Below are 24,591 nucleotides of genomic sequence, written 5' to 3' on the forward strand. Positions count from 1 at the left end.
CAGAGGTGAGAGATTGCTGTATGTGATTATACTGTACAGATGGGAGAGAGTGCTGTATGTGATAGCTGTACAGAGGTGAGAGAGTGCTGTATGTGATTATACTGTACAGAGGATAGAGAGTGCTGTATGTGATTATACTGTACAGAGGATAGAGAGTGCTGTATGTGATTATACTGTACAGATGAGAGAGAGTGCTGTATGTGATAGCTGTACAGAGGTGAGAGAGTGCTGTATGTGATTATACTGTACAGAGGATAGAGAGTGCTGTATGTGATTATACTGTACAGAGGTGAGAGAGTGCTGTATGTGATTATACTGTACAGAGGGGAGAGAGTGCTGTATGTGATTATACTGTACAGAGGTGAGAGAGTGCTGTATGTGATTATACTGTACAGATGGGAGAGAGTGCTGTATGTGATTATACTGTACAGAGGTGAGAGAGTGCTGTATGTGATTATACTGTACAGATGGGAGAGAGTGCTGTATGTGATTATACTGTACAGAGGTGAGAGAGTGCTGTATGTGATTATACTGTACAGATGGGAGAGAGTGCTGTATGTGACAGCTGTACAGGGGAGGGAGAGAGTGCTGCATGTGACTGTGCTATATGTGTCTGTGCCCTGGGAAATGATGTGTTTATATGACTGTAAGCCAGCTGTTCTGTGACAGTGGTAATAATTACACGTATGTACAGAGCTCAGATGCTCTCACTGTAACCAGGTACAAAGCACAGAAACCAGACATGTTCCGCCAATCTCCTGCACTGGTCTCCTATCAGCTCCTCTTACCTCATTCACACATTGTGGACTTTATTTACGATTAGTATTATTGTTAATTAACCAAGTGCTACTTAACATGCAGCAGCGGCCGCCGCTTTTATGACCGCTTATTTTAAAAGCATTCCCCGCACTGTGCGACAGAAGCCCTGACATCTCAGGAAGTGTTTATGCACACGGCACGGGGAGACAGTCTGTGTCGGTAACATGTGCACAAGGACAAGTTAGGGAATCCGCCGGCGCTCTCTGAAACTTAGCGACGGGTTAACGCCGCTCTCTCCAGAACACCGTGTCTAATTGGGCTCAGCGCCCGGGCCTCTCCCAGCACTTCCTATCCCTAATCTCATTATAAAAGGCGCAAATCCCCTTTCACTTGACTCCTATTCCGCTAATCAAACAAATCCGTAAAGTCCCCGGTGCTGATTCCCAGCAACACCCCGGTGAACTTCTCTTGGCAGCCAAGAAACTAATTACCCCCTGGATATATCCTCCAGAGACCTAGAAAGGACATTTAAATGTCACTGTCAATCAAAACAATAGTGTTGTAAAGAAGGAAAGTCAGCAGCTGCCGGGTCAGTGAAAGCTTTTCATGCAAGGGAAGGACAGAGGCAGCTCCCAATGGCTTTGTCCGTCAGATTTCTATTCGGGACACTGCTCGTTCCATCCTGCCCGGGACACGGGATTTTATTAATGTCCCTAGTCTGCAACCATGCACTGGGCCGGATACAACAGCAATTCCTGCTAGTAATCCTCACACCATCCTCATCCTCCTCTTCTCCGACCAGCCAGCAGTCTACTTACAGTGCCCTCAAATTAGCCCGGCAAGGTCTGTTGGCTGGAACAAGGGGACCAGGGACAGAGGAGGGGGTGCAGTTTGGACAATGAGAAATTCCAAACTGCCCAAAGGTTTCTGTGGACCTGAGCGGTACGGAGGCATGGTTACAGGGGAAGCAAAAACATGCCAGTTGGGATAGGACACGCCAAGCGCTATAAGGAAAGGGGGGGGGGGGGTATATAGAGAGGAAAGGTTTGGGAATGACCTACTTGGGTAAGTTCGCTGCCCATCAGGATGAGGAAGAACAGGCTCATAAGCTTGCTTGTCGGTTGCATTTCTCGGTGCCAGGTTCAGTCAGGATACGGTTCCTCCTCTTTCTCTCTTGGTTTTTTTTTTTTCTCCTCTTCCTCTCCTTTCCCCTTCTCCGTTCGCTGTGCTTTTGTTCCAGAGCGGTCAGTTCTGCCGTCCTTCTGGTGCGTTTCAGCAGCCCTAGGAGACAAGGCGAGCAGTCTGCTGTGCAAAGTGCCCACTTTGCATATTTGTTCTCTATCCCAGATTTTCTCCTTTTCTCCTGGCGTGTGTATATGTATTGTGTGCGAGTGTGTGTGTGTGCGAGTGGTTCTTAATGGCTTCCTGGATTGAAAGGCATTTGCAAAAGGAGGAACTCAATGGAGCACAAAATAATGGTGATGCTTTTTTTTTTTCTTTTTGCCAAAAGTTTGCCTTGCAAGGGAGGGCAGGGATAGAGGGAGGAAAAAAAAAAACACAGAAGCGGTGGTTAGCAGGGATGCAGCTAGTGAGAGGTACCACAATTTTCCCTCAGAGGACTGAATTTCTGCCAGGAAAATGGTAGATATAAGCCGCAGCCTGATTGGCCATTGTACACTCTGCTCAGATTGGCCATTAACATTTGCTTGCCCAGCCTGCTTGCTGGACCTGTCACTTGGCGTGCAGGCTTCCTGTGATTGGGGGGTGGTTTCATCCCTCTGCCGCTTGTCTTTTGCTCCTGTCTCCTCCAGCAATAACATACAGTGCAATTGCCGGAGTAAATGGCTGGGTGCGGATCAGGCTGCCCTTCCAGATTAGTCTCCCATTACACTGTCGCACAGCAGGTGCCTGCTGCCAGGTGCTGCACAAAGCCTGCAAGGAAATATTGTTCTGGGGGAAGAATCCTGCAAGGGGTCAGGGTACCAAGGGGTTAATGGTCTACATGGAGGTCTCAGGGCTTGTGCAATATATAGAGGTGGATCCCTGGGAGATATATAGGGGCCGGTTGGGTTGTGAAACTGGACAGGCTCACCGTCCGCTCCTGTCCTGCCATGCTGGTGCCACATCTGGCGTTTAGCTTACTGGAGACTCCTGTAGGGCAGAGGCGGGCATCCCGTGGTTCTCCAGCTGCTCTACAACCCACAACTGGTTGTTGGGTCATGCTGGGACTTTTAGTTCCACAGCAGGTTGCCAACCTTTCCTGAAGAGTGTCGGATAGCATCAATCTCCCCATTCCCAGGTGTTGCTAAACTACAACTCATAACATCCTCAGCTGGTCATTGCACCAGGAGACGGTAGCCGGGCAGCTGCAGGCTCGGGGGTACGAGGTGGGGTATTTACTAATGAATAATAGAATCTATACAAGAGCCTTGAGCCTGTAGAGGACACTCAGCATCCTAACCACTGTGTGCATGGTGGCAATAGGATTATGAAGTGACCAGCGTGTGGTTCTGTATGGGGGGGACACGCGTGTTCTGTGCATGGCAGCGTCACCACGGTAGCACCAGGAACGGGGTGTGGATCATAGGGTCAGCTGTCGACAGTCATTAGGTCAACCACTATTAGCCGACAGTGACCAGGTCGACACCTGAAATAGGTCAACACGGTCATTAGGTCGACTCGTACAAGGTCGACGTGGAAAAAGGTCGACACAAGTTATTATTATTATTTTTTTCATTTTATGGGTGTCGTTTTCTTTGTAACGTGACCGGGAATCCCAATGAGTGCACCGCGTTCACTCGCCTCGCTCCCCTGCCGCTGCGCTCGTCACAGGTTACCGTTCCCAATCGTAGTCCACGTGGATCGTAAAGAATGAAAAAGTTAAAAAAATTATTTCTTTTTTTTTTTAAACTCATGTCGACCTAAACACCGGATCCCCTAGGAATGATCCTTGTATAACATTCCCGGTAACGAATCATGGGGCAGATTTACTAAGCCTGGTGAAGTGATAAAGTGGAAGGTGATAAAGTACCAACCAATCAGCTCCTAACTGTCATTTTTTAAACCCAGCCTGTAATATGGCAGTTAGGAGCTGATTGGCTGGTGCGTTATCACCTTCCACTTTATCACTTTACCAGGCTTAGTAAATCTGCCCCATATGCCTTGTGCCGCCAGCGTCCTATTCACACACACTGAACAGCCGCAGTCAGACCTGAACAACAGCTGCAGGGGGCACTATCCGGCAGGTGCATCTTTATGACCTGTTACCTGTTACTCACCTGGTCCATGTTCCTCTGCAGCCGTTGCTGGATTGTGTGCACCACATGGAACCGCAGCCATAGGAATCTATAAAATCACAGAGAGGTAACAGTCCAGCTAATTCATTACCATTATTTATATATTGTACACACTGGGGTTATTCAGAGGTGGGGGCAAAACACAGAGCCAGTAACTGGGCACCTGGGTAACACCATGCTGCACTGCAAGGGGGCAGATGTAACATGTGCACCTGGGTAACACCATGCTGCACTGCGGGTGGGGCAGATGTAACATGTGCACCTGGGTAACACCATGCTGCACTGCGGGTGGGGCAGATGTAACATGTGCACCTGGGTAACACCATGCTGCACTGCAAGGGGGCAGATGTAACATGTGCACCTGGGTAACACCATGCTGTACTGCAAGGGGGCAGATGTAACATGTGCACCTGGGTAACACCATGCTGCACTGCAAGGGGGCAGATGTAACATGTGCACCTGGGTAACACCATGCTGCACTGCAAGGGGGCAGATGTAACATGTGCACCTGGGTAACACCATGCTGCACTGCAGGGGGCAGATGTAACATGTGCACCTGGGTAACACCATGCTGCACTGCAGGGGGGCAGATGTAACATGTGCACCTGGGTAACACCATGCTGCACTGCGGGTGGGGCAAATGTAACATGTGCACCTGGGTAACATCATGATTCACTCCGGTTGGGTTAGATGTAACGTGCACCTGGGTAACACCGTGCTGCACTGCAGGTGGGGCAGATGTAACATGTGCACCTGGGTAACACCATGCTGCACTGCGGGTGGGGCAGATGTAACATGTGCAACTGGGTAGCACCATGCTGCACTGCAGGTGGGGCAGATGTAACATGTGCACCTGGGTAACACCATGCTGCACTGCGGGTGGGGCAGATGTAACATGTGCAACTGGGTAACACCATGCTGCACTGCGGGTGGGACAGATGTAACATGTGCAACTGGGTACCACCATGCTGCACTGCGGGTGGGGCAGATGTAACATGTGCAACTGGGTAGCACCATGCTGCACTGCAGGTGGGGCAGATGTAACATGTGCACCTGGGTAACACCATGCTGCACTGCGGGTGGGGCAGATGTAACATGTGCAACTGGGTAACACCATGCTGCACTGCAAGGGGGCAGATGTAACATGTGCACCTGGGTAACACCATGCTGCACTGCGGGTGGGGCAGATGTAACATGTGCAACTGGGTAACACCATGCTGCACTGCGGGTGGGGCAGATGTAACATGTGCAACTGGGTAACACCATGCTGCACTGCAGGTGGGGCAGATGTAAAATGTGCACCTTGGTAACACCATGCTGCACTGCAAGGGGGCAGATGTAACATGTGCACCTGGGTAACACCATGCTGTACTGCAGGGGGCAGATGTAACATGTGCACCTGGGTAACACCATGCTGTACTGCAGGGGGCAGATGTAACATGTGCACCTTGGTAACACCATGCTGCACTGCAGGTGGGGCAGATGTAAAATGTGCACCTTGGTAACACCATGCTGTACTGCAGGTGGGGCAGATGTAAAATGTGCACCTGGGTAACACCATGCTGCACTGCAGGTGGGGCAGATGTAACATGTGCACCTGGGTAACACCATGCTGCACTGCGGGTGGGGCAGATGTAACATGTGCACCTGGGTAACACCATGCTGTACTGCAGGGGGCAGATGTAATATGTACACCTGGGTAACACCATGCTGCACTGCGGGTGGGGCAGATGTAACATGTGCACCTGGGTAACACCATGCTGTACTGCAGGGGGGCAGATGTAACATGTGCACCTGGGTAACACCATGCTGTACTGCAGGGGGGCAGATGTAATATGTACACCTGGGTAACACCATGCTGCGCTGCAGGTGGGGCAGATGTAACATGTGCACCTGGGTAACACCATGCTGCACTGCAAGGGGGCAGATGTAACATGTGCACCTGGGTAACACCATGCTGCACTGCAGGGAGGGGGCAGATGTAACATGTGCACCTGGGTAACACCATGCTGCACTGCAGGTGGGGCAGATGTAACATGTGCACCTTGGTAACACCATGCTGCACTGCAGGTGGGGCAGATGTAAAATGTGCACCTTGGTAACACCATGCTGCACTGCAGGTGGGGCAGATGTAAAATGTGCACCTGGGTAACACCATGCTGCACTGCAGGTGGGGCAGATGTAACATGTGCACCTGGGTAACACCATGCTGCACTGCGGGTGGGGCAGATGTAACATGTGCACCTGGGTAACACCATGCTGCACTGCGGGTGGGGCAGATGTAACATGTGCACCTGGGTAACACCATGCTGCACTGCGGGTGGGGCAGATGTAACATGTGCACCTGGGTAACACAATGCTGCGCTGCAGGGAGGAGGTCATATGTAACATGTGCACCTTGGTAAAACCATGCTGCACTGCAGGGGGGCAGATGTAAAATGTGCACCTGGGTAACACCATGCTGCACTGCGGGTGGGGCAGATGTAACATGTGCACCTGGATAACACCATGCTACACTACAGGTGGGGCAGATGTAACTTGTGCACCTGGGTAACACCATGCTGCACTGCAGGTGGGGCAGATGTAATATGTACACCTTGGTAACACCATGCTGCACTGCAGGTGGGGCAGATGTAACATGTACACCTGGGCAACACCACGCTGCATTGCGGGGGGGGGGGGGGCAGATGTAACATGTGCACCTGAGTAACACCATGCTGTACAGCAGGAACATGTGCACCTGAGTAACACCATGCTGTACTGCAGGGAGGCAGATGTAACATGTGCACCTGGGTAATACCATGCTGCACTTCAGGTGGTGCAGATGTAACATGTGCAGAGAGATTTAGAAGGTACGTGTTCAAACTCAGATCTAAGCTGTAGGGTAAAAATAAATGTGCCCAGCATGTGTGGGCTGCATGCAGAAGCAGACAATATTTACCCAGCATGCAATCATAGTAAAAGTATTTGCACCCCTTGTATTGCAGCATGGTTTGTCCAGGATCAGAGTTACTTGCCGTTTTGCTTTACTTCCACCTCAGAATCAGCCCCATATTCCGCAGGGCTGGAGAGAGAATCTGTCAGTCATTCCCATCAGTCCCTGTCCCAGTGGAGCTTACACTCTATGGGGGTCATTCCGAGTTGATCGTAGCTGTGCTAAATTTAGCACAGCTACGATCATTCACACTGACATGCGGGGGGACGTCTAGCACAGGGCTAGTCCGCCCAGTAGCGAATCTTGCCACGTGCAAGCAGGACTTTTGCCCGGGGCGCCGCCTTCCGGAGGGCGCCGGCGCCGCACCATGGCAAGATCTGCCACTGTGCCGCCCCCGCTGGTCCCCGCTGTAAAGGGAACCAGACGCTACGCGTCTAGTTTCCCTTCGTGGAGAGGTCCTTTGCTGTGCAGTGCGCGATGACGTCATCGCGCACCGCACAGCATTGTGGCACAGATGCTAGGGGTCATAATTGACCTCTAGTGTCTATGCATCCGAGGAGAGGAGCGGTGCCGGCGGAGGTCTGCAGCGGTCTGGAATCAGGAGTGGGGATGTAAGTATACTTTTTTTTTCTTTTTTCAGCGGCGCTACAAATGGGGGCATAGACGCCCCCGTATTAAGCCACGCCCCTAAGGTTTTGCCCAGGGCGCCATAAGGGCAAGAACCAGCCCTGAGTCCGCCCAGCATGTCTATGCCGCCCCCCCCCACCCCCCCCCGCATAAGTGCACAGGCATCGCACAGCGGCGATGCTTTTGCACTTCAAGAGTAGCTCCCGACCAGCGCAGCTTTAGCGTGCTGGCAGGGAGCTACTCGTCGCTCCCTGTCCCGCATGTGACGTCACACAGCCACCACGGCCCACCCCCCCAATGGTCCGGCCACGCCTGCGTTGGCCGATCCGCGCCCTAACGCCGCTGTCCAGTCCCCTCCCACCCAGCGACCGCCTCTGCCTCAGAGTCGATCGCTAGGCAACGACGGCTGGCATGCGTCAGTGCACTGCGGTGCCGGTGCAGTTCTGACCCGATCGCTGCGCTGTGAGAAACTGCAGCGAGTGATCGGGTCGGAATGACCCCCTATATTCCCTATTACATATACGTTCCAAGCGGTGCTGCCGCGCTGATCTGCTCATACCTTCCAAACGTCATCCTGTCCCTTTGCGGGAAGTATTGACCATCCCTATGTGCAATGTTCCCACCTTGTAGACCTGACAGATTCAGACTGTGCTGAGGACAAACTGAGGAGCAGCTGTCTGTTATTTCCATGGACCCGGCGCCCACTCCAGATATATACTATCACAATAACAGGGCACAGAGGGGCCTATTTATCATTCAGTATATGCGGCATCTCTGGGATACCCACAAATATTAAGTATTACCCCAATGTACCATGGAGGCACCGCAGCTGTCAGACTGGCCTATGGAGTACATTCCACAAAAATCACCAGGAGAGGGTTACTCCAGATCCCTCCCCGGCAGTGGCTGGTCAGTACCGCTGGCTTGGGTCCCGATAGAGAGGAGTGAAGAGACCACTTTACTCCTAACACACGTCCCTGCATGCGTGCATGAATACATCCGGGAAGATGTTAATTTCTTATTGCAGCAATAAGAAATATCAATTAGCGGATCTGCAATCCAATAACAGATAAATATGTACCAGAGGATCAATCATACAGATTCAACGTCCTTATTTCAGCCGGTGTTCAATTGATGCAGAACACAACAGGCCACGCTTTACCTCTCACCCTCCCTCGCTGAGAATGAAACCTAACAACAAAGGAGACTCTGAAAAGTCAAAACTATAAATATATGCAGCCTGGAGCCCCGGTAGAAGGAGGGCACGTCTGTCTCTCAGGAGAAGAGCGAGAGGTGGTGTTATTAGAGTGTTATCTGGAAGATTCAATACAGAGAACGTCCTGCAGCTCCATAGAAGGATGGTTGACGACATCACCGCATGCCTCATGACATCACTGCAGTGTGTCAGGAACTGGAGGTTTCCAATTCTCTGTTCTGGCGCAAGGGGTTAATAGAGACGGCTGGAAAATATTCTAGAATAAAAATAAAACATGACTGGGATGGTGGGACGGAACTAGCCGTTGACCATGAGGGGTGGCGTAGAAAGAGGGATCATGCATCACATCTATAAATGACAAAATAAACAGTGACCAGTCTCCTCTGGGTGTCACCCAGTGTCCGATGACAGAAGAGACAGGGAAAAGCAGGACCACAGAGCTGCATCCAGACCGGTGGCTGAAGGACAAGATGGCGGCAGGTGGACAGAATGGTCCTACAAAACTTTTATATCTATTCTGCACAATCCCCCACCCAGCCCTAACAGATTGTACCAGAACTCTCCAGCCGCCATTCCCCTTTTCTCTGGGCAGAAGTAACACCATGGACTTTCTTTATCAATGCTCAAAATAAGTAGCAGGAAGCTTGGCTCACACGTGGAGAGCGGGCACTAGGTCCGAATAAGCACTGCACAGATGAGGAGGACCAGGCCTGTGGTCGGGTGGAGAGAGCGGCACTTGAGGGAGACTGTGGAATCCATGCTCTCTGGCTTCCGAAGAAACGTCTCCCTGCCTCTCCCTCCTTCCCTCACCCATACATGTGCGCTGACCGCATGGAAGTCTCCAGGCCATTGGGAAGAGTTTTACCTATTTTATTCCAAATCATTCGCAAAAGCCACCCAGAAAAGGAGATAGTCGCCCCCCAAAGCCACGGCAAACTCATTTGTAACTGTGTACAGATCCTATACGCAATAACGAGGAACATCGTCTGCTAAAGTAGGCCTATGGCTGCGCAGACCTGACACGGCAGTAACGACACTGGCACCATTTTTCTATACGTATACGATCGCAGCTGATGGCGTATACAAGTCCTGAAAACGACTATGACATGCCTGCGTTTTTGCTGCCACCATCCATTACCTCCCCCCTAAATGGTCCCTTTCTGTCAATCACTCTGCATATAAAATGTCAGTGCGATCGCAACGGCACCTTGGCACATACACAGTGCGTTCGCAAGACATGCGCAGTCTGCCAATAATCGCTCCGTTGCGGCATAGTGTAGAAAACATGACATAGACCCTGTGTATGGACACAATCGGGAAACATGTGCGGTGTGACAACGACAAATGTTCAGTGGCAAACATTCGCTCCACTACGTCCCACCACGGCCACTCGCCCACCTCTGTATCAGGGCCAAAGGCTCTTCCTCCATTTTGTCAGAAAGATATTGGGGGTCATTCCGACCTGATCGCACGCTAGTTTTTTTCGATGCGGTGCGATCAGGTCTAAACTGCGCATGTGTATGCACCGCAATGCGCAGGCGCGTCATACGGGTACAAAGCGGATCGTTGCTATGCGATGGATTTTACGAAGAATCCATTCGCACAGCCGATCGCAAGGAGATTGACAGGAAGAGGGCGTTTGTGGGTGGCAACTGACCGTTTTCTGGGAGTGGTTGGAAAAACGCAGGCGTGTCCAAGCGTTTGCAGGGCGGGTGTCTGACGTCAATTCAGGTTCCGGACAGGCTGAAGTGATCGCAGCGGCTAAGTCCTGGGCTACTCAGAAACTGCGCAAAACTTTTTTGTACCGCTCGGCTGCACATGCGATCGCACACTTGCAAAGTGAAAATACACTCCACCATAGGCGGCGCTGCAAAAAGTAGCTAGCGAGCGATCAACTCGGAATGAACCCCATTGACCAAACCAAAGGAGAACAATCTCTTTTTGATTAGGTAAACCCCACCACGTGGGAAGAATATAACGGGCAGATTCTTGGGTTGAATTCCAAAAATGAAATGTAAATCCTATTGGGCGCTAGGTTTGGTGACGTGGACTGCTGGCCAAGATACAGAGATACTGGGAGCCCATTGTAATTATCCGTCATTTTAACCTCAGTGACGTGCGCACCGCTCAATGAGATGACGCCAGTTTGGGTAGCGCTACTTGAGTGACATCACTCCACGCGAGCCCAGGAAAGCCGCTGCATGCAGATTAGTGTGGTTCTGGTATCCATAGCGACTTATATCTGGGAAAAGAGGGACGTGGGAGGTAAGGGGCGGTATAATGAAGTCCAGGTGTGTGCGGGCAATTGTGAACGCATGCAGAACAGTATACAGCACATATAAAGCTATGAAAGCCAAATTACTGCAGGGAGTTGGGGAGCTCTGTAGAATCTGGGTTGCAACCGTCGCCAACACTGACCGACGTCCTGTGATTGGCTGCATGCAAATGAACCGCTGAAGCCAATAGGGCCCCGTCTTTGCACGGTACTCAGGCCTAAATTAAGATTTCTTGGGAGTCTAAAGCCCTATACACACTAGCCGAGCCCCCGCAAACGCCAATATTCGGCAGGGACCCGTTGGCGTGCCAGAGCTAGTGGGGAATGGACCGACGGAGGGGGGGGGGGGCGGGGTATACGACGTGTTCAAGCGTTTGCGGGGCGGGTGTCTGACGTCAATTCCGGGACCAAAAAGACTGAAGTGATCGTAGCGGCTGAGTAAGTTCAGACCTACTCAGAAACTGCACAAAACGTTTTCGTCCCGCTCGGCTGCACATGCGATCGCACACTTGCAAAGCGAAAATACACTCCCCTGTGGGTGGCGACTATGCGTTTGCACGGCTGCTAAAAGTAGCTAGCGAGCGATCAACTCGGAATGACCCCCCATGGTTCACAATATCGCCTAGTGTGTATGGGACTTAAGTTGTTTCATTTTCTTGCGTACACACAAATCTGCTCTACCAGCGCCTGATTCTTTGATGTTAGTAAAGCAAAAAACAACAAATAAGTGAAATTTGGGAGGTAAAACACTTACAGTGCTCGCATGACACTTAATACTCATCTACTTTGTAGAAATCCTCTCCGGGGGGGGGGGGGGGGGGGCAGGGACGAGCTAACATGTCATTAAGCCCCTCCCCCATAGCAGCAAAAGACGCGATTCACGTGTCAGTGAGAAAGGGGTGGGGCTAAGTAGCACAATTGTGCGTCCTTTAGCCCCGCTTCCTCAAAACGGAGCCATGATTCCCGATGTATTCTTCACATCCTGCTCATTTCCCTATGTAAGGGATGAGGGAGATCTGACCACTCTTCCGGGAGTGTGGGGGACTAACCAACAAATCAGGAGTCTCCTGCAACTTCCGGGAGAGAAGGTAAGTATGACTTGCACTGCAGCATGGTATGTCTGGGTGCAGTTACTTGCTGTTTTTTTTTACTTTACTCCCACCTCAGAATCAGACCCACAGTCCTGCCCTTTGAGAACTGTCTTGCTATCCTGCCCACGGGCTGCGGTGTCTCGCGGTGGGGTAAGGAGATTGGGAGGCCCAGGTGGAAAGTTACCTCAGAATCAGCCGCTAGAGAGAGGTTTTGAAGCTTTATCGATGCCTTAAACCTCACACGTCAGATGCATCCACGCGCCACTCAAGCACACTTATCTTATAAAATAAAGACACAACAACTGTAATTGGCGTGAAAGGGGTCAGCTTTTATTTTCTGACTGAGAGGAAGGCCTATTAAATACTAAAACTAAAATGCAGACTTCCCTCTCTAACCAAGGTGGCGGGGAGAAGAACGGTTAAGCATGATAAACGTAACATGGGTGATCAATGTTATAATACAGAAAAACAAGCAATAAAAAACATATGTGTGAGGGGGCCTTCTGCCCCAGATGTTCCGGGATCGGCCTCCTGCCTCCATCCCAGACATCGAAAATCAAAAATCCAAGGACAGGGGTCGGCCTTCTGCCACTACCCCTGCCCCACCAACAGTTGCAGGGACGGAGGTAGGCTCCGCCCCTACATGGTAAAAATTGGGCCACCGGCCCCGCCATCCACATATGTTTATACCAGTTATATGGACCCACTTGGTAAAGCGATGCCCGTAAACTAATTATAAAACTATAAAATTTACCTAAAAGTACACCCAAACTTACTAACCTTGAACTCATAATTAAAATTAAGTAACCGTTCAGAAACCGGCCAACTGCCAGGTTACCAACCTGCCACCGCCACCTACTCCGAAAAGACTAACTAAAGGGACCTAAAAAGCAGAACAAAACTAACTAAAGAGACATAAAAGTAGAACACGGACTAATGCAACGGAACCCAAGAAAAACTACCTAAAGGGGCCTAAGAATGTGAATGAGGTCCCCCAAGAAGGTCAGCATACCAGCCGGCGACAAATGCACCCCGTCAGACCAGTACTGTGTCGGATCACGGAAGGAGATACCACCGTGCGGCACGACCAGGCCGCCATGCTGTAGGACAGCACGACTGACAACCGAATTGACCCGCCTCCGAACTAGGTCAATCGCCCCGGGGTAAAGGCTCTACGCCAAGACCGCCGAGGGACGATGTCTGACCAGAGGATCAGGCAAAACGGCCAGTCAGCCATAAGTTCCAACAGCTGGCGTCTGATCTCGAGGCGAAGGTCGAGCCCAGTGCGGCGCACCAGATCATTACCACCCAGATGCAAGACCAGAAACCGCGGGTACCCAAATCGGCCAACTGCCGCCCGAAGCCAGTCCTGCAGGCCGTCCCCAGCGGAGGCCTCTACGCCCCCACCAGCGCACAGCCTGCAGCAGACACAAACAGCCAGTAGATGTATGAATGGCCGTCAAATCATATAAAGTGCGGACCTAACCGCCGTCCTGCAAAAGAAGGGTGTGACGCAGGTTAATAAACAAAATAAAGATAGTATGAGTAGTAGATGGGCAACCTAACTGCGTCCCTAACGGGGAGGGGGTTTTGGGGGGAAGGGTCGCCCAATTTGACTTGAGGCAAAAACACAAAACTTCGTTAGCCGGCAAAAGCCGTAATTAAAACCAACGATAAAACAAAAATTCCTCAAGGCCCCCGCAATCGCAAAGTGCAACTGCGACGAGCGGCTAGTCCTCAAAGGGGCGCACTGGGAGGAAAAAGCCTGATATAGCGTATGACTGCACCAGACCTCCACCTACCCAGTGCCCGGACTTCGACTACGGACCCCAGCTCACCCACCCTGAGCGCACCGTGGAAAGGCCATCGGAAAGGCCGCCATGAAGAGGCGAACCCGTATCCCCATATCGTATCACCGTATCGTGAGCGCTGAATCCTACACCCCAAACCTTCGGGGCGTACGTCGACGGCCTTTATTGACTGAAAGGAAGGCCTATTAAATCTAAACTTGGATGAAAAAAAACTCCCTGTCTAACTAAGGGACGGTTGAAAATATTTATCACACATAGCAGAAAGCAGACAGCTCAGGAAAATAAAATATCTCAAAATCATAATTGAAATAATAACCTAAATGTTGGAGGGCCATCTGCCCCGATGTTCTGGGATCGGCCTTCTGCCACCATCCCTAAGGGCCTGCTACCCAGATGTTATGGGATCGGCCTTCTGCCACCATCCCTGAGGGCCTGCTACCCAGATGTTATGGGATCGGCCTTCTGCCACTATCCCTGAAGGCCTGCTACCCAGATGTTATGGGATCGGCCTTCTGCCACCATCCCTGAGGGCCTGCTACCCAGATGTTATGGGATCGACCTTCTGCCACTATCCCTGAGGGCCTGCTACCCAGATATTATGGGATCGGCCTTCTGCAACCATCCCAGACATCCCGAATCCAATGCAACTATGGGCCATCTGCCTTGTGAGGGGTCTTACCCACTATGGCCCCACTCCAGCAGGTAGCGATTCGGCCAGATAAGCCGTAAAAGTTGCAGGAGCCAAAGACCTGTGGGCTAAATCCTCCAATCCGCACACAGAAGCAGGACAGAAGTCCCCTTGGATTAGAGCTGCAGGAGCTAACTGCCGAAACCACTGCCAGTCGCCGCGAGAAAGGGTATCATCAATTTCGTTGCGCTCGGCCGGGACATGCTTGTCTCGCAACGTAATGTTGGTCACCCAGCATAGCAAGACTATCTGCGCGAAGACCCGCAGTCCAGCAAGGATGTGGACTCCTGCCTAATGATGGCAAAAACCACGCCCAAATTGTCGCACCAGAAGACCACCTGTTTGTTACGCAGGGCATAGCGCCAGAGCGCCACTGCGCCCAGTATGGGAAAAATATCCAGCAACAGCAACAATCACAAGCACCAGAGGCGTCCGTGAAAAGCTCCAGAGAGGAGGTGAAATGAACTAGAAATCCATCCCAAATACGTAAATCCCTCGAGCGCTAAACTAAGAAAATGATGAGGGCGTCTAATCCCAACTGTAGCCCGTTCCAATTTCCCACAGAAAAACTCTACCCATTGGGATAACCTTCCAAGCAAAAAGAAACAGGCCCAAGAAGGATTGCGCCTGTTGTAGAGTAAGCTTGTCCGTGGTGAGCTCATAGAGGAAACCATCGGGAAGACGCAACACCGTGTCCCCAAGGAGCCTTCAGAGACCACCGACCGTATCCATCTGAATCCCGAGGTAAACGGGGGGACCCTGCCAATGGCCACTGCAGCAAGACGACGCAGCGAACAGAGCCAGGTGGGCCGAGCAAAAGAAAATCATCCAGGTAGTGCGACATACCCCGCTCGCCGGTCGCCTGCTGCAGACCCCAGCGGAGGAAAGAACTGCACCTTGCAAAGTCAGCGCACAAGAGAGAAAAAACCCCACAGGGAGGCAGAGATGGATGTAGTAGCCATCATCCAGTTGAAAACCCATAAATCGAAAGGCGAAAGGGTGCAGCGGGAGAAGCGAAATGCTGACGCAATGTCCAATTCACACATCACCGCCCCCGGATCAAACGACCGAATGGCATCTATGGCCGAATAAAACTTACAGATAGGTAAACGACCCTACCTGATAATAGGGATAGCCTCATTAACCGATGACCCGAGAGGACAGGAAAGATGGATGAGAAAGCCTATCATCCCGGCCAACGACAATGCAGCCGCAACCTTCTGCCGGAGCACGCCCGGAAACTCCCGAGCCGAATGCAAGTTCGTACTAGCCCCGGGATCCGCCAGTCCATGTATCGGCAAGAGGCAACCAGGTGCGAAAACCCGAGTGTAAGAATAGGGCGTCCACCGGCCGCGGGAACCGTCGCAGCCAGGGTATGAGCGCCCGAAGTCTAATTGGGGTGGGGGCTGTGGCCAGCGCTTGGGGCCGCGGGAGCGCGGCTCTGCGGGCCGGAATTACCCCTGTGCCGTGTACTGGGGCAGTCCTTGATCCCGTGGCCTCTGCCACAGCTGATGCAGGAGTGACGAATGCGACACCCTCCGCCCCAAACCGCATTGGGCAGGATTGAAAGCGAAGAATTAACCATGCCCCCGTGCGCAATGAACCCCCGCAAAAGCCGGCAGAATGAGAGGCAGGTCGTGGAACCCGTCGTTCTTGCTGTACCGGCTGAACCCTGAGGCAGCTCCGAGCACAATACCACATCCTTTTTACCAAAGGTATAGATCTGCCGCCCATGCTGTTTGCGTCGGAAGTCCTCGTAGTAACGCCGCCAAGTATGGTACAGCACGTGTATAAGGAATTGAAGGCGCACGATGTTCATGTGTTCGTCCGGGCGCGTCTCTGAGTAACACGCCGCAAAGATCAACATGATCTAACTCAAGTCGGGTAGGAGCGCAAAGTGTCCTCGCTTTCCCGGCCCTTTTGCTTAGCCGAAAGCAAGGCTATACGAGCATCACTAGTAAGGGCAAAATATAGACAGATAGGCCATTACGGAATCGGTCTCAGACCCGGGGCCGGAGACCACGGTGCACTGCCGTGTTGGCGCAGTGAACGGTGTACTACTCCCCCGACACTTGCGAGGCGGAAGAGGTTGAATGCCGTAGCTCACGGCGTTTGCGACGCTGGACTCTGTGCAAACCGTTGCAGGAAGAGGACACACCCTCCGAGGACATGGAGGCAAGGCAAGAGTCCGTGCCACTGCGCCTATCGCGCTTGCCGGTAACCCTACGCGCACTGCTGCCGCTGCGAGAGGAGCAGGACTGAGTACTAGATTCCCCCCCCACTACGGGGGTAACTGCGCTCCCCTTGGACCAGTCAGGGTCCGATGAAGACTCACCAGTACGAGGGGGAACTCTGTCTGTCCCAGCAGCCGCCGTACGACTTGTAGATGCGCCGACTGACTCCATTCCTGGCCCAACGTCTGCGGCTGGGGAAACAAAAGCGACAATGTTCCCCCGTTCCCCCAACGGAGCCGCAGCCGCCGGGAGTGGGGCAGGTGGGGCGACCGTCACGCCAGAGGACAGGAGCGGGGTAAGAGATTGCGCATTGTTATCCGCCAAAAAAGCGGCGGCCCATCCCGGTCTCCCGGGTACGGAGGATAACAAGGGAGCCACCGTCGTCACGGCAGCAGCACAAATAGCGGACAAGATGGTGGCGTCCACCACGGGTGCAGCCGCCGTGACAGGGGCTCTAAGATCAGACCCGGCACGCGAGTCGCGCGCCCCACGGGAGGTACGCAAACCTCCCGTCGGTAGAAAGGCCCCTGGAGGAGAAGCCGGAGAGTCGCCAGAACATGAAAGAGGCGGCTCAACGTCGGCTGAGGGCTGTCCGCTGCAGCTACAGAAGCAGGCATCTGGATGCGGGGAGGGACAGATCGCTCGCCTCCTGCCGTCGCACGCCGCCCCCGTATGAGACCGGTAGGGCTGCACATTGACGGCTGGCGGCAATACAAAGCGGGCCACGAGCCGACCTGGGAGGGGCCGGCATCACGGGTCCAACCATGGCAGGAGAGGCCAGGAGGGCCGCAGAACGCCCTCATCTAACCGGCCCTGCCCTATCCGCAACTGGCAACGGGGGATGTGCAACCGCAGAGCGGGGGCGACGCCCCGCTCTGTCAGGGGAGGGCGCAGGCCGGACCTGACCGGCCGAAGGGGAGAGCCGGCCAGATGGGTCAGGCCTCATCGGGCCCCCCAGCTGGCAGGATGAGAAGCAGCACGCGCGCGCTGCCTAGACTGCACGTGTCTGGCAGCCGCGCGACCCCCCGCCCGCCCAGTAACCCCAGTAGTGGAGGGTTCGTGGCCGCCTTTTTTTTTTTTTTTTTCTCTTAGAAATGTTTAGGCAACAGTAGCGCCCCCTGGTGGCAGCAAGCCGCCGATCCACGGGCCGGGAGCTCCGTCCCGGCCCCACGTGATTGGAGCTGCCGCGGGTGGCGCCTAGCGACGGGCTCAGGGACGGCAGAGCACCGTCCCTGGCAAGCCGCCGCGTGCGCCCTCTATCCCCCTGCGCTCCGTCCCCCGCCGCGGCTAGCAGCGGGGACGGAGAGCGCACTCGCGGGGGAGCACGGGCGGGCAGCCGCGCCCGGCCGCGCGCGCCACGAACCTCTCTGGCAGCCGCAGCAGGCACTCCCCCGGGCTGGCTGGACCTCAGGGCGTCCAGGAGCCGGGCGGGGAGGCCAGCGGTGCAGCTGGGTTGAATTCTGGCGGCCATAGGGGAGGCACAGGAGGTAAGAATAGAAGGGTAAAGAAAGCAAGAATAATTGGGAATATAGAAAGGAAAAGAACAGAGGAGAGGGAGTGAAAGAAGTGTAAAAGGAGATTTTTGGAAGTAAGAGAGAGAATAAGGATATGTTGTAAAATAAATAAGTGTACTTGCAGTCACGAGAAGAGCTGAAAAGAGGGAGGAAGTACCATGTCAGCAGCCTATATGCATGACAGGCCAGCCCCTATACATGATCCAGCCAATCAGCCCCTCGAACCCTCTCTCTACGTTCCTCCCACCACAAAACATTAACCCCTTCCAAGCCAAGGTGATGCACTGAGCGGCGCTGCGGAAGCCCCGACAGTGCGTTTATGCTGCTATGGTCACATTTTGTTCCCTACGCAGTCTAACAGTGAATAAATATCAAACAACAATACCTAGCAAAACAAATGGTTAAAAACTTGAGCCATAGTTGCTTACCCTCCCTCATTCTGCAGGAGACTCCCTGAAATAGTAGCAATCTCCCTCACTCCCTGAAAAGTCCAGCAATCTCCCTGATTGCACCTTATCCCCATTATGCGGTTATTACATTCTTGGGGGAAAAATAAATCAGAGATACATACATTCAAATGGGATCATTAGTGCCATTTCCCTGCATTGGTTATAAGGCACAATGATCCCTATGGCCACTTACAGTATATGGAACCTCTTGTAAAATACAATACACAAACAAATCCTGCAAAATATCAGTGTCTTTTCTTCAACAAATAGATTTTACTAACTTTGGGGCTCATTTACATTTGGATGTAAGTAATTTTCATGACACGTCTCTCCGATGTTGCAGTACGCGCCTGCGCTGATAGGTGTTACTTTCACAATCTCCCTGAATTGCTTTTTCAAAAGTAGGCAAGTATGACTTGAGCACAAGTGTATATGGTATACAATATGCCTGATGTAACCCGGGTGCATATGGTACTGGTGATGACCTGCACGTATCCCGCCATATTTGCCGCTTTGCGTATGCATGCAATCACGGCACATTGATTTGTGTGACAGCGATATGGGGCACAGTCTACACAAAGCATTTTCCCTATTGTGTGTAAACAAAGGGGTCACAAGCAATTAGAAACCCACACGTACTCAGAGTTATGTCTGGATCTGACAATCGGAGGATGCTAATAACCATCATTAAATTGTGCTGGCTTGTGTCAAGTGCATCCTTCAATCTTTCCCCGGTGCAGCCTGTCTGGACAGATTGTTCTCTGCCGCTCGTGTGTGATAATAATCCGCACTAGTAGAACACATGGAACAATTCTGGCCAATCGCGAAGCTGCATTTCTAGGACATGTGCCCTTCTGTTTTAGGTCAGAACAATAGATTTTTCTTGTTTCCCGTGTCGACTGATTACAAGTTACTTTCCAGTTGTCATGGCGATGGCAGCCATTTACACATTTTATGAATAACCACAGAAAAGGCGGCTATGGAAATGTTGTTGATGTGTGACTTGTGTGAAATTACTGCTCTCCAATGCGATAGTTTCTCCTCCAGCGATGCCTGGTGCCACAGCCCCTATCCCCAGCCCTGAGCTTCATGATAAAATAATGTTTTAGAAGGTTATTCATAGTTTCTAGCCAACCAAAAGAGTAAGCAATTGGGCAAAACCATGTGCACTGCAAGGGGGGCAGATGTAACATGTGCAGAGAGAGTTAGATTTGGCTGGGTTATATTGTTTCTGTGCAGGGTAAATACTGGCTGCTTTATTTGTACACTGCAATTTAGATTTCAGTTTAAACACACCCCACCCAAATCTAACTCTCTCTGCACATGTTACATCTGCCCCACCTGCACTGCACATGAGTGTCATTCCGAGATGATCGTAGCTGTGCTAAATTTAGCACAGCTACGGTCATGAACTCAGACATGCGGGGGGACGCCCAGCACAGGGCTATCCCGCCCCACATGTCAGTGCTGGACCCCCTCGCAGAAGTGCAAAGGCATCGCACAGCGGTGATGCCTTTGAACTTCAAGAGTAGCTCCCGACCAGCGCAGCTTTAGCGTGCTGGGCAGGTGCTACTCATTGCTCCCCGTCACGCAGCCGCTGCGGGCCCCCCCCCCCCTGTTTGGTCCGGCCACGCCTGCGTTGGCCGGACCACGCCCACGAAAACGGCTGCCAAACGCCGCCGTTCCGCCCCCCGCCCAGCGACCGCCTCTGCCTGTCAATCAGGCAGAGGCGATCATAGCGGCCCGACGGCCTTCGGCTGTTTGGCATACGCCAGCGCATGCGCAATTCTGACCCGATCGCACTGCTGCGATAAACCGCAGCGTGCGATCGGGTCAGAATGACCCCCATGGTTTGCCCAATTGCTTACGTTTTTTGTTTGCTAACAAACCTGAGTAATAGCCCTTACTCTGGTCTGTAGACGCTTATTTAGCGTCGGGGCCGCCCAGCACAGGGTAAGACCTTCCGGTATGCAAATGGCCACGAGCGATGCGATCGTAATTCAATTGTGATAGCATCACTGAAAAAGGGAAGTCCCCCTGCCTACATAGCGCCCACGTGTGACATGACGCGGCTGCCCCGAAAACGGCCCGGATCTCCCTGCGTTCCGCAGTTGCTGGCCTGCACAGAACGGGCGCTGCGTATGTGCACTTACCCCGTTTTTGCCGTAATGCGATTGTAAACGATGCAGAATAAGGCCCGTAGTTTACACAGGTAGAGCCGACTGGGCTTAATAAGGAACATAACTTTTATAAAGTGCTATTATCTAATTCAATCAAGCGTGAAAAAAGGATTTATACATAAAACTAGTTTATTCCCCTTCCCTTAGTGTTTACACTTCTTTCTGTGTAAGGGATTCTCAATGTTTGTTTCAAAGAGAACAGATTTAAGATTTTTCTTTTTTTTTTTTATCGAGAAGGGGATTTGTCAGTGGGATATATGTTTAGCGCTATGGATTTATATTTATGTATAGGGGGTGGCAACTTGGGAGGACATTTTTCTTGTCCCACAACATTACTAGTCCAACAAGGCACCATGGTGGTCATTCCGAGTTGTTCGCTCGCTAGCTGTTTTTAGCAGCCGTGCAAACGCTATGCCGCCTCTCACTGGGAGTGTATTTTAGCTTAGCAGAAGTGCGAACGAAAGGATCGCAGAGCGGCGGCAAAGTTTTTCTGTGAGGTTTTAGAGTAGCTCAATACCTACTCAGCGCTTGCGATCACTTCAGACTGTTCAGTTCCTGTTTTGACGTCACAAACACGCCCAGCGTTTTTCCTGGCACGCCTGCGTTTTTTCGATCACTCCCTGAAAACGGTCAGTTGACACCCAGAAGCGCCCCCTTCATGTCAATCACTCTGCGGTCAGCAGAGCGACTGAAAAGCTTCGCTAGGCCCTGTGTGAAACTACATCAGCCGTTGTAAAAGTACATTGCGCGTGCGCATTGCGCCGCATATGCATGCGCAGAAGTGCCATTTTTTTGCCTCATCGCTGCACAGCGTACGAATGCACCTAGCGATCAACTCGGAATGACCCCCCATGTGTTTCTCCGCTGCGGCTCATTCATCCTCCCCACACCTGAGGACAAGAGCAGTAACGAGGGCACCAGGTGATTCTCCTCTGCGGCTCTGTGTACGATTCATCCTCCCCACACCTGAAGGCTAGACCAGAAAGGAGCGCATTAAAGGGATGATGCAGAGCTACACATTCAGCTCATCTGCGGAGTGTTTCTTTCATGGTTGTCGCGCTACGCCTGCTGAGCAAACACGGGAGATGCAGTTATACGTACCTCAGTTGCATCTCCAGTAATCTTCTTACACACACAATTCTCAGCGAGGGCGTGCAGGCGGAACTAAGGGGTAGACAGAGCTGAGCGGGAGCGGAAATACGCCAGTTATATCATTCAGACCTGGCCAGGTGGCCATGCATATTGCGGTCGCATCTCTGATTAACAGGCGACGGTGTTGTGGAGTCGGGGATAAGACAATTCGGGGGTGGTGTCGGTAAAATGGGGGCGGCATGGGACCATTTCAGAGCGCCTGCGTGATGGCACATGCAAGCCGTTCCGAAAAAAATGGCCGCTGACTTCGCTGCAAGGGGTCAACCTTAGTTCAAATGCATCCGCGATTAAATTGTGGACACATCGGGAGGCGGCCTCACACACGGGAGGCGGCCCTCAACATGTGCAGAGATGAACGCAGATCTGGCAGCGAACCCAGCGATCTGCGTTCATCTCTGAATAACCCCCCAAGTCCACATTCAATAAATAGCCCCCAAACCACCCCACCATAACCTGCAACCACTACTATGATGTCACTATAAATGCAATTACTCAATCCATAAAATAATTGCTCTGACATCATCCTGCCTATAAACTGAATACCTGCAACCAACTATTAAATAAGTAGCCCCCAACCTCACTATTAAATGAATACTTCCTGTGCCTAGGAGCCCTCCCCCAGCAGTACAGTGTTATCTGCTGGATTTAGCCATAGCGCAGACCCAAATACACAATCCGGTACAGCCATAGTATTAATTTGATGCTGTGAGCGATAACTCTGTGTTTTGCCCACTAAACTCGGAGATCAGGATTGTGTCGGCTGAATACTAAGTAACTGAAATCTTGCTAAAAAGTATTTTTCTCCCACTGTCCTAGACATCAAAGGTTCCCCGCCAGCAATAGCGCACTACAGTCTTAGGACGGTGATAACAGACGAAGATCATTTCTAAAATATTTTATTCTTCGAATAAAGCATGCTTTCATTGTTTAAAGGTTTAACATTATGGGGGTCATTCCAAGTTGACCGCTCGCTAGCTATTTTTTTGCAGCGCTGCGATCAGATAGTCGTAGCCTATAGGGGAGTGTATTTTGGCTTTGCAAGTGTGCGAACGCATGTGCAGCCGAGCGGTACAAAAAAGTTTTGTGCAGTTTCTGAATTGCCCAGAACTTACTCAGCCGCTGCGATCACTTCAACCTGTCCGGGCCCGGAATTGACGTCTGACACCCGCCCTGCAAAAGCTTGGACACGCCTGCGTTTTTCCAACCACTCCCAGAAAATGGACAGTTGCCTCCCACAAACGCCTTCTTCCTGTCAATCTCCTTGCGATCGGCTGTGCGAATGGATTCTTCGTTATATCCATCGCCCAGCACCGATCCTCTTTGTACCCGTACGACGCGCCTGCGCATTGCGGTGCATACGCATGCGCAGTTTTGCCGAGTTTTCACCTGATCGCAAAAAATAGCTAGCGTGCGATCAGGTCGGAATGACCCCCCTATATCAGGTCTGGCCAACCTGTGGCTCTCCAGCTGTTGTGAAACTACAAATCCCAGCATTCCCTGTGACAGTTTTGTTATTAGGGAATGCTAAAATTGTGGCTGGGCATGCTGGGACTTGTAGTTTCACAACGGCTGGAGATCCACATGTTGGCCAGGCCTGCCCTATATGTATGTGTGTACTATCTATGTACTAAGGTGATTCTATTGTTACTAAGTAACTCTGTGGTTACTTTACGATGGGCGTATCGCCTTATACAGGGACGATGCACTGAGGTCCTCCTCAAGTTTATAGCCGGGATACAGCAGCGGTAGCGCCAGCGCCTGTATATTATTATTTTACACTGCATATTCGGGGATGTCCATCAATGTTGTAAACCAGGCATATCCAAACTGCGGCCCTCCAGCTGTCGTGAAACTACATATCCCAGCATGCCCTGACACAGTTTTGCTGTCAGAGAATGCTAAAGCTGTGTCAGGGCATGCTGGGATGTGTAGTTTCTCAACAGCTGGAGGGCCGCAGTTTGGACATGCCTGTTCTAAACTATCAATGGTTTTCTGCTGATCCCCTGCTATCAGTGGAAAGTAATAATGGCGCCATCGACCATCGATAGTAGCCATCGATGACGAACCCTTCAATGTATAACCTCTATCCATCCACCCACCACACTGCAGCACCTGAAAGTGAGGAATGAAGAGAAGGCAAGTAATGGTTACATGCTGCTTTTCTAATAACTTGCTGCACAAGAAATAGATAACTGTAATATACAATATAACCCACCATGCGGGGCAATGCTAGCACCAGGGCAGGCGAGGCCCCTGAATGCACAGTTGCTGCACACTGGAGCTGACAGACCCTCCACAGTCAGGAGAACATGGGAGGTCATTCCGAGTTGTTCGCTCGCAAGGCGATTTTAGCAGAGTTGCTCA

At 51.9% G+C, this 24,591-nt stretch overlaps 1 protein-coding gene across 1 annotated transcript in view; it reads right to left on the minus strand.

The window, feature by feature from the left end:
* Nucleotides 1-2,390, minus strand: part of OLFM1 (olfactomedin 1) — a 104,688-nt gene extending 102,298 nt beyond the window's left edge. Inside the window, exon 1 of the mRNA XM_063935901.1 lies at nucleotides 1,821-2,390. Coding sequence (XP_063791971.1) covers nucleotides 1,821-1,886 — 66 coding nt within the window. The 5' untranslated portion in view covers nucleotides 1,887-2,390. The remainder of the gene's footprint in view (nucleotides 1-1,820) is intronic.
* Nucleotides 2,391-24,591: the final 22,201 nt, after the last annotated feature.

Source organism: Pseudophryne corroboree, chromosome 8 (assembly GCF_028390025.1).
Source record: "Pseudophryne corroboree isolate aPseCor3 chromosome 8, aPseCor3.hap2, whole genome shotgun sequence".
NCBI lineage: Eukaryota > Metazoa > Chordata > Amphibia > Anura > Myobatrachidae > Pseudophryne > Pseudophryne corroboree.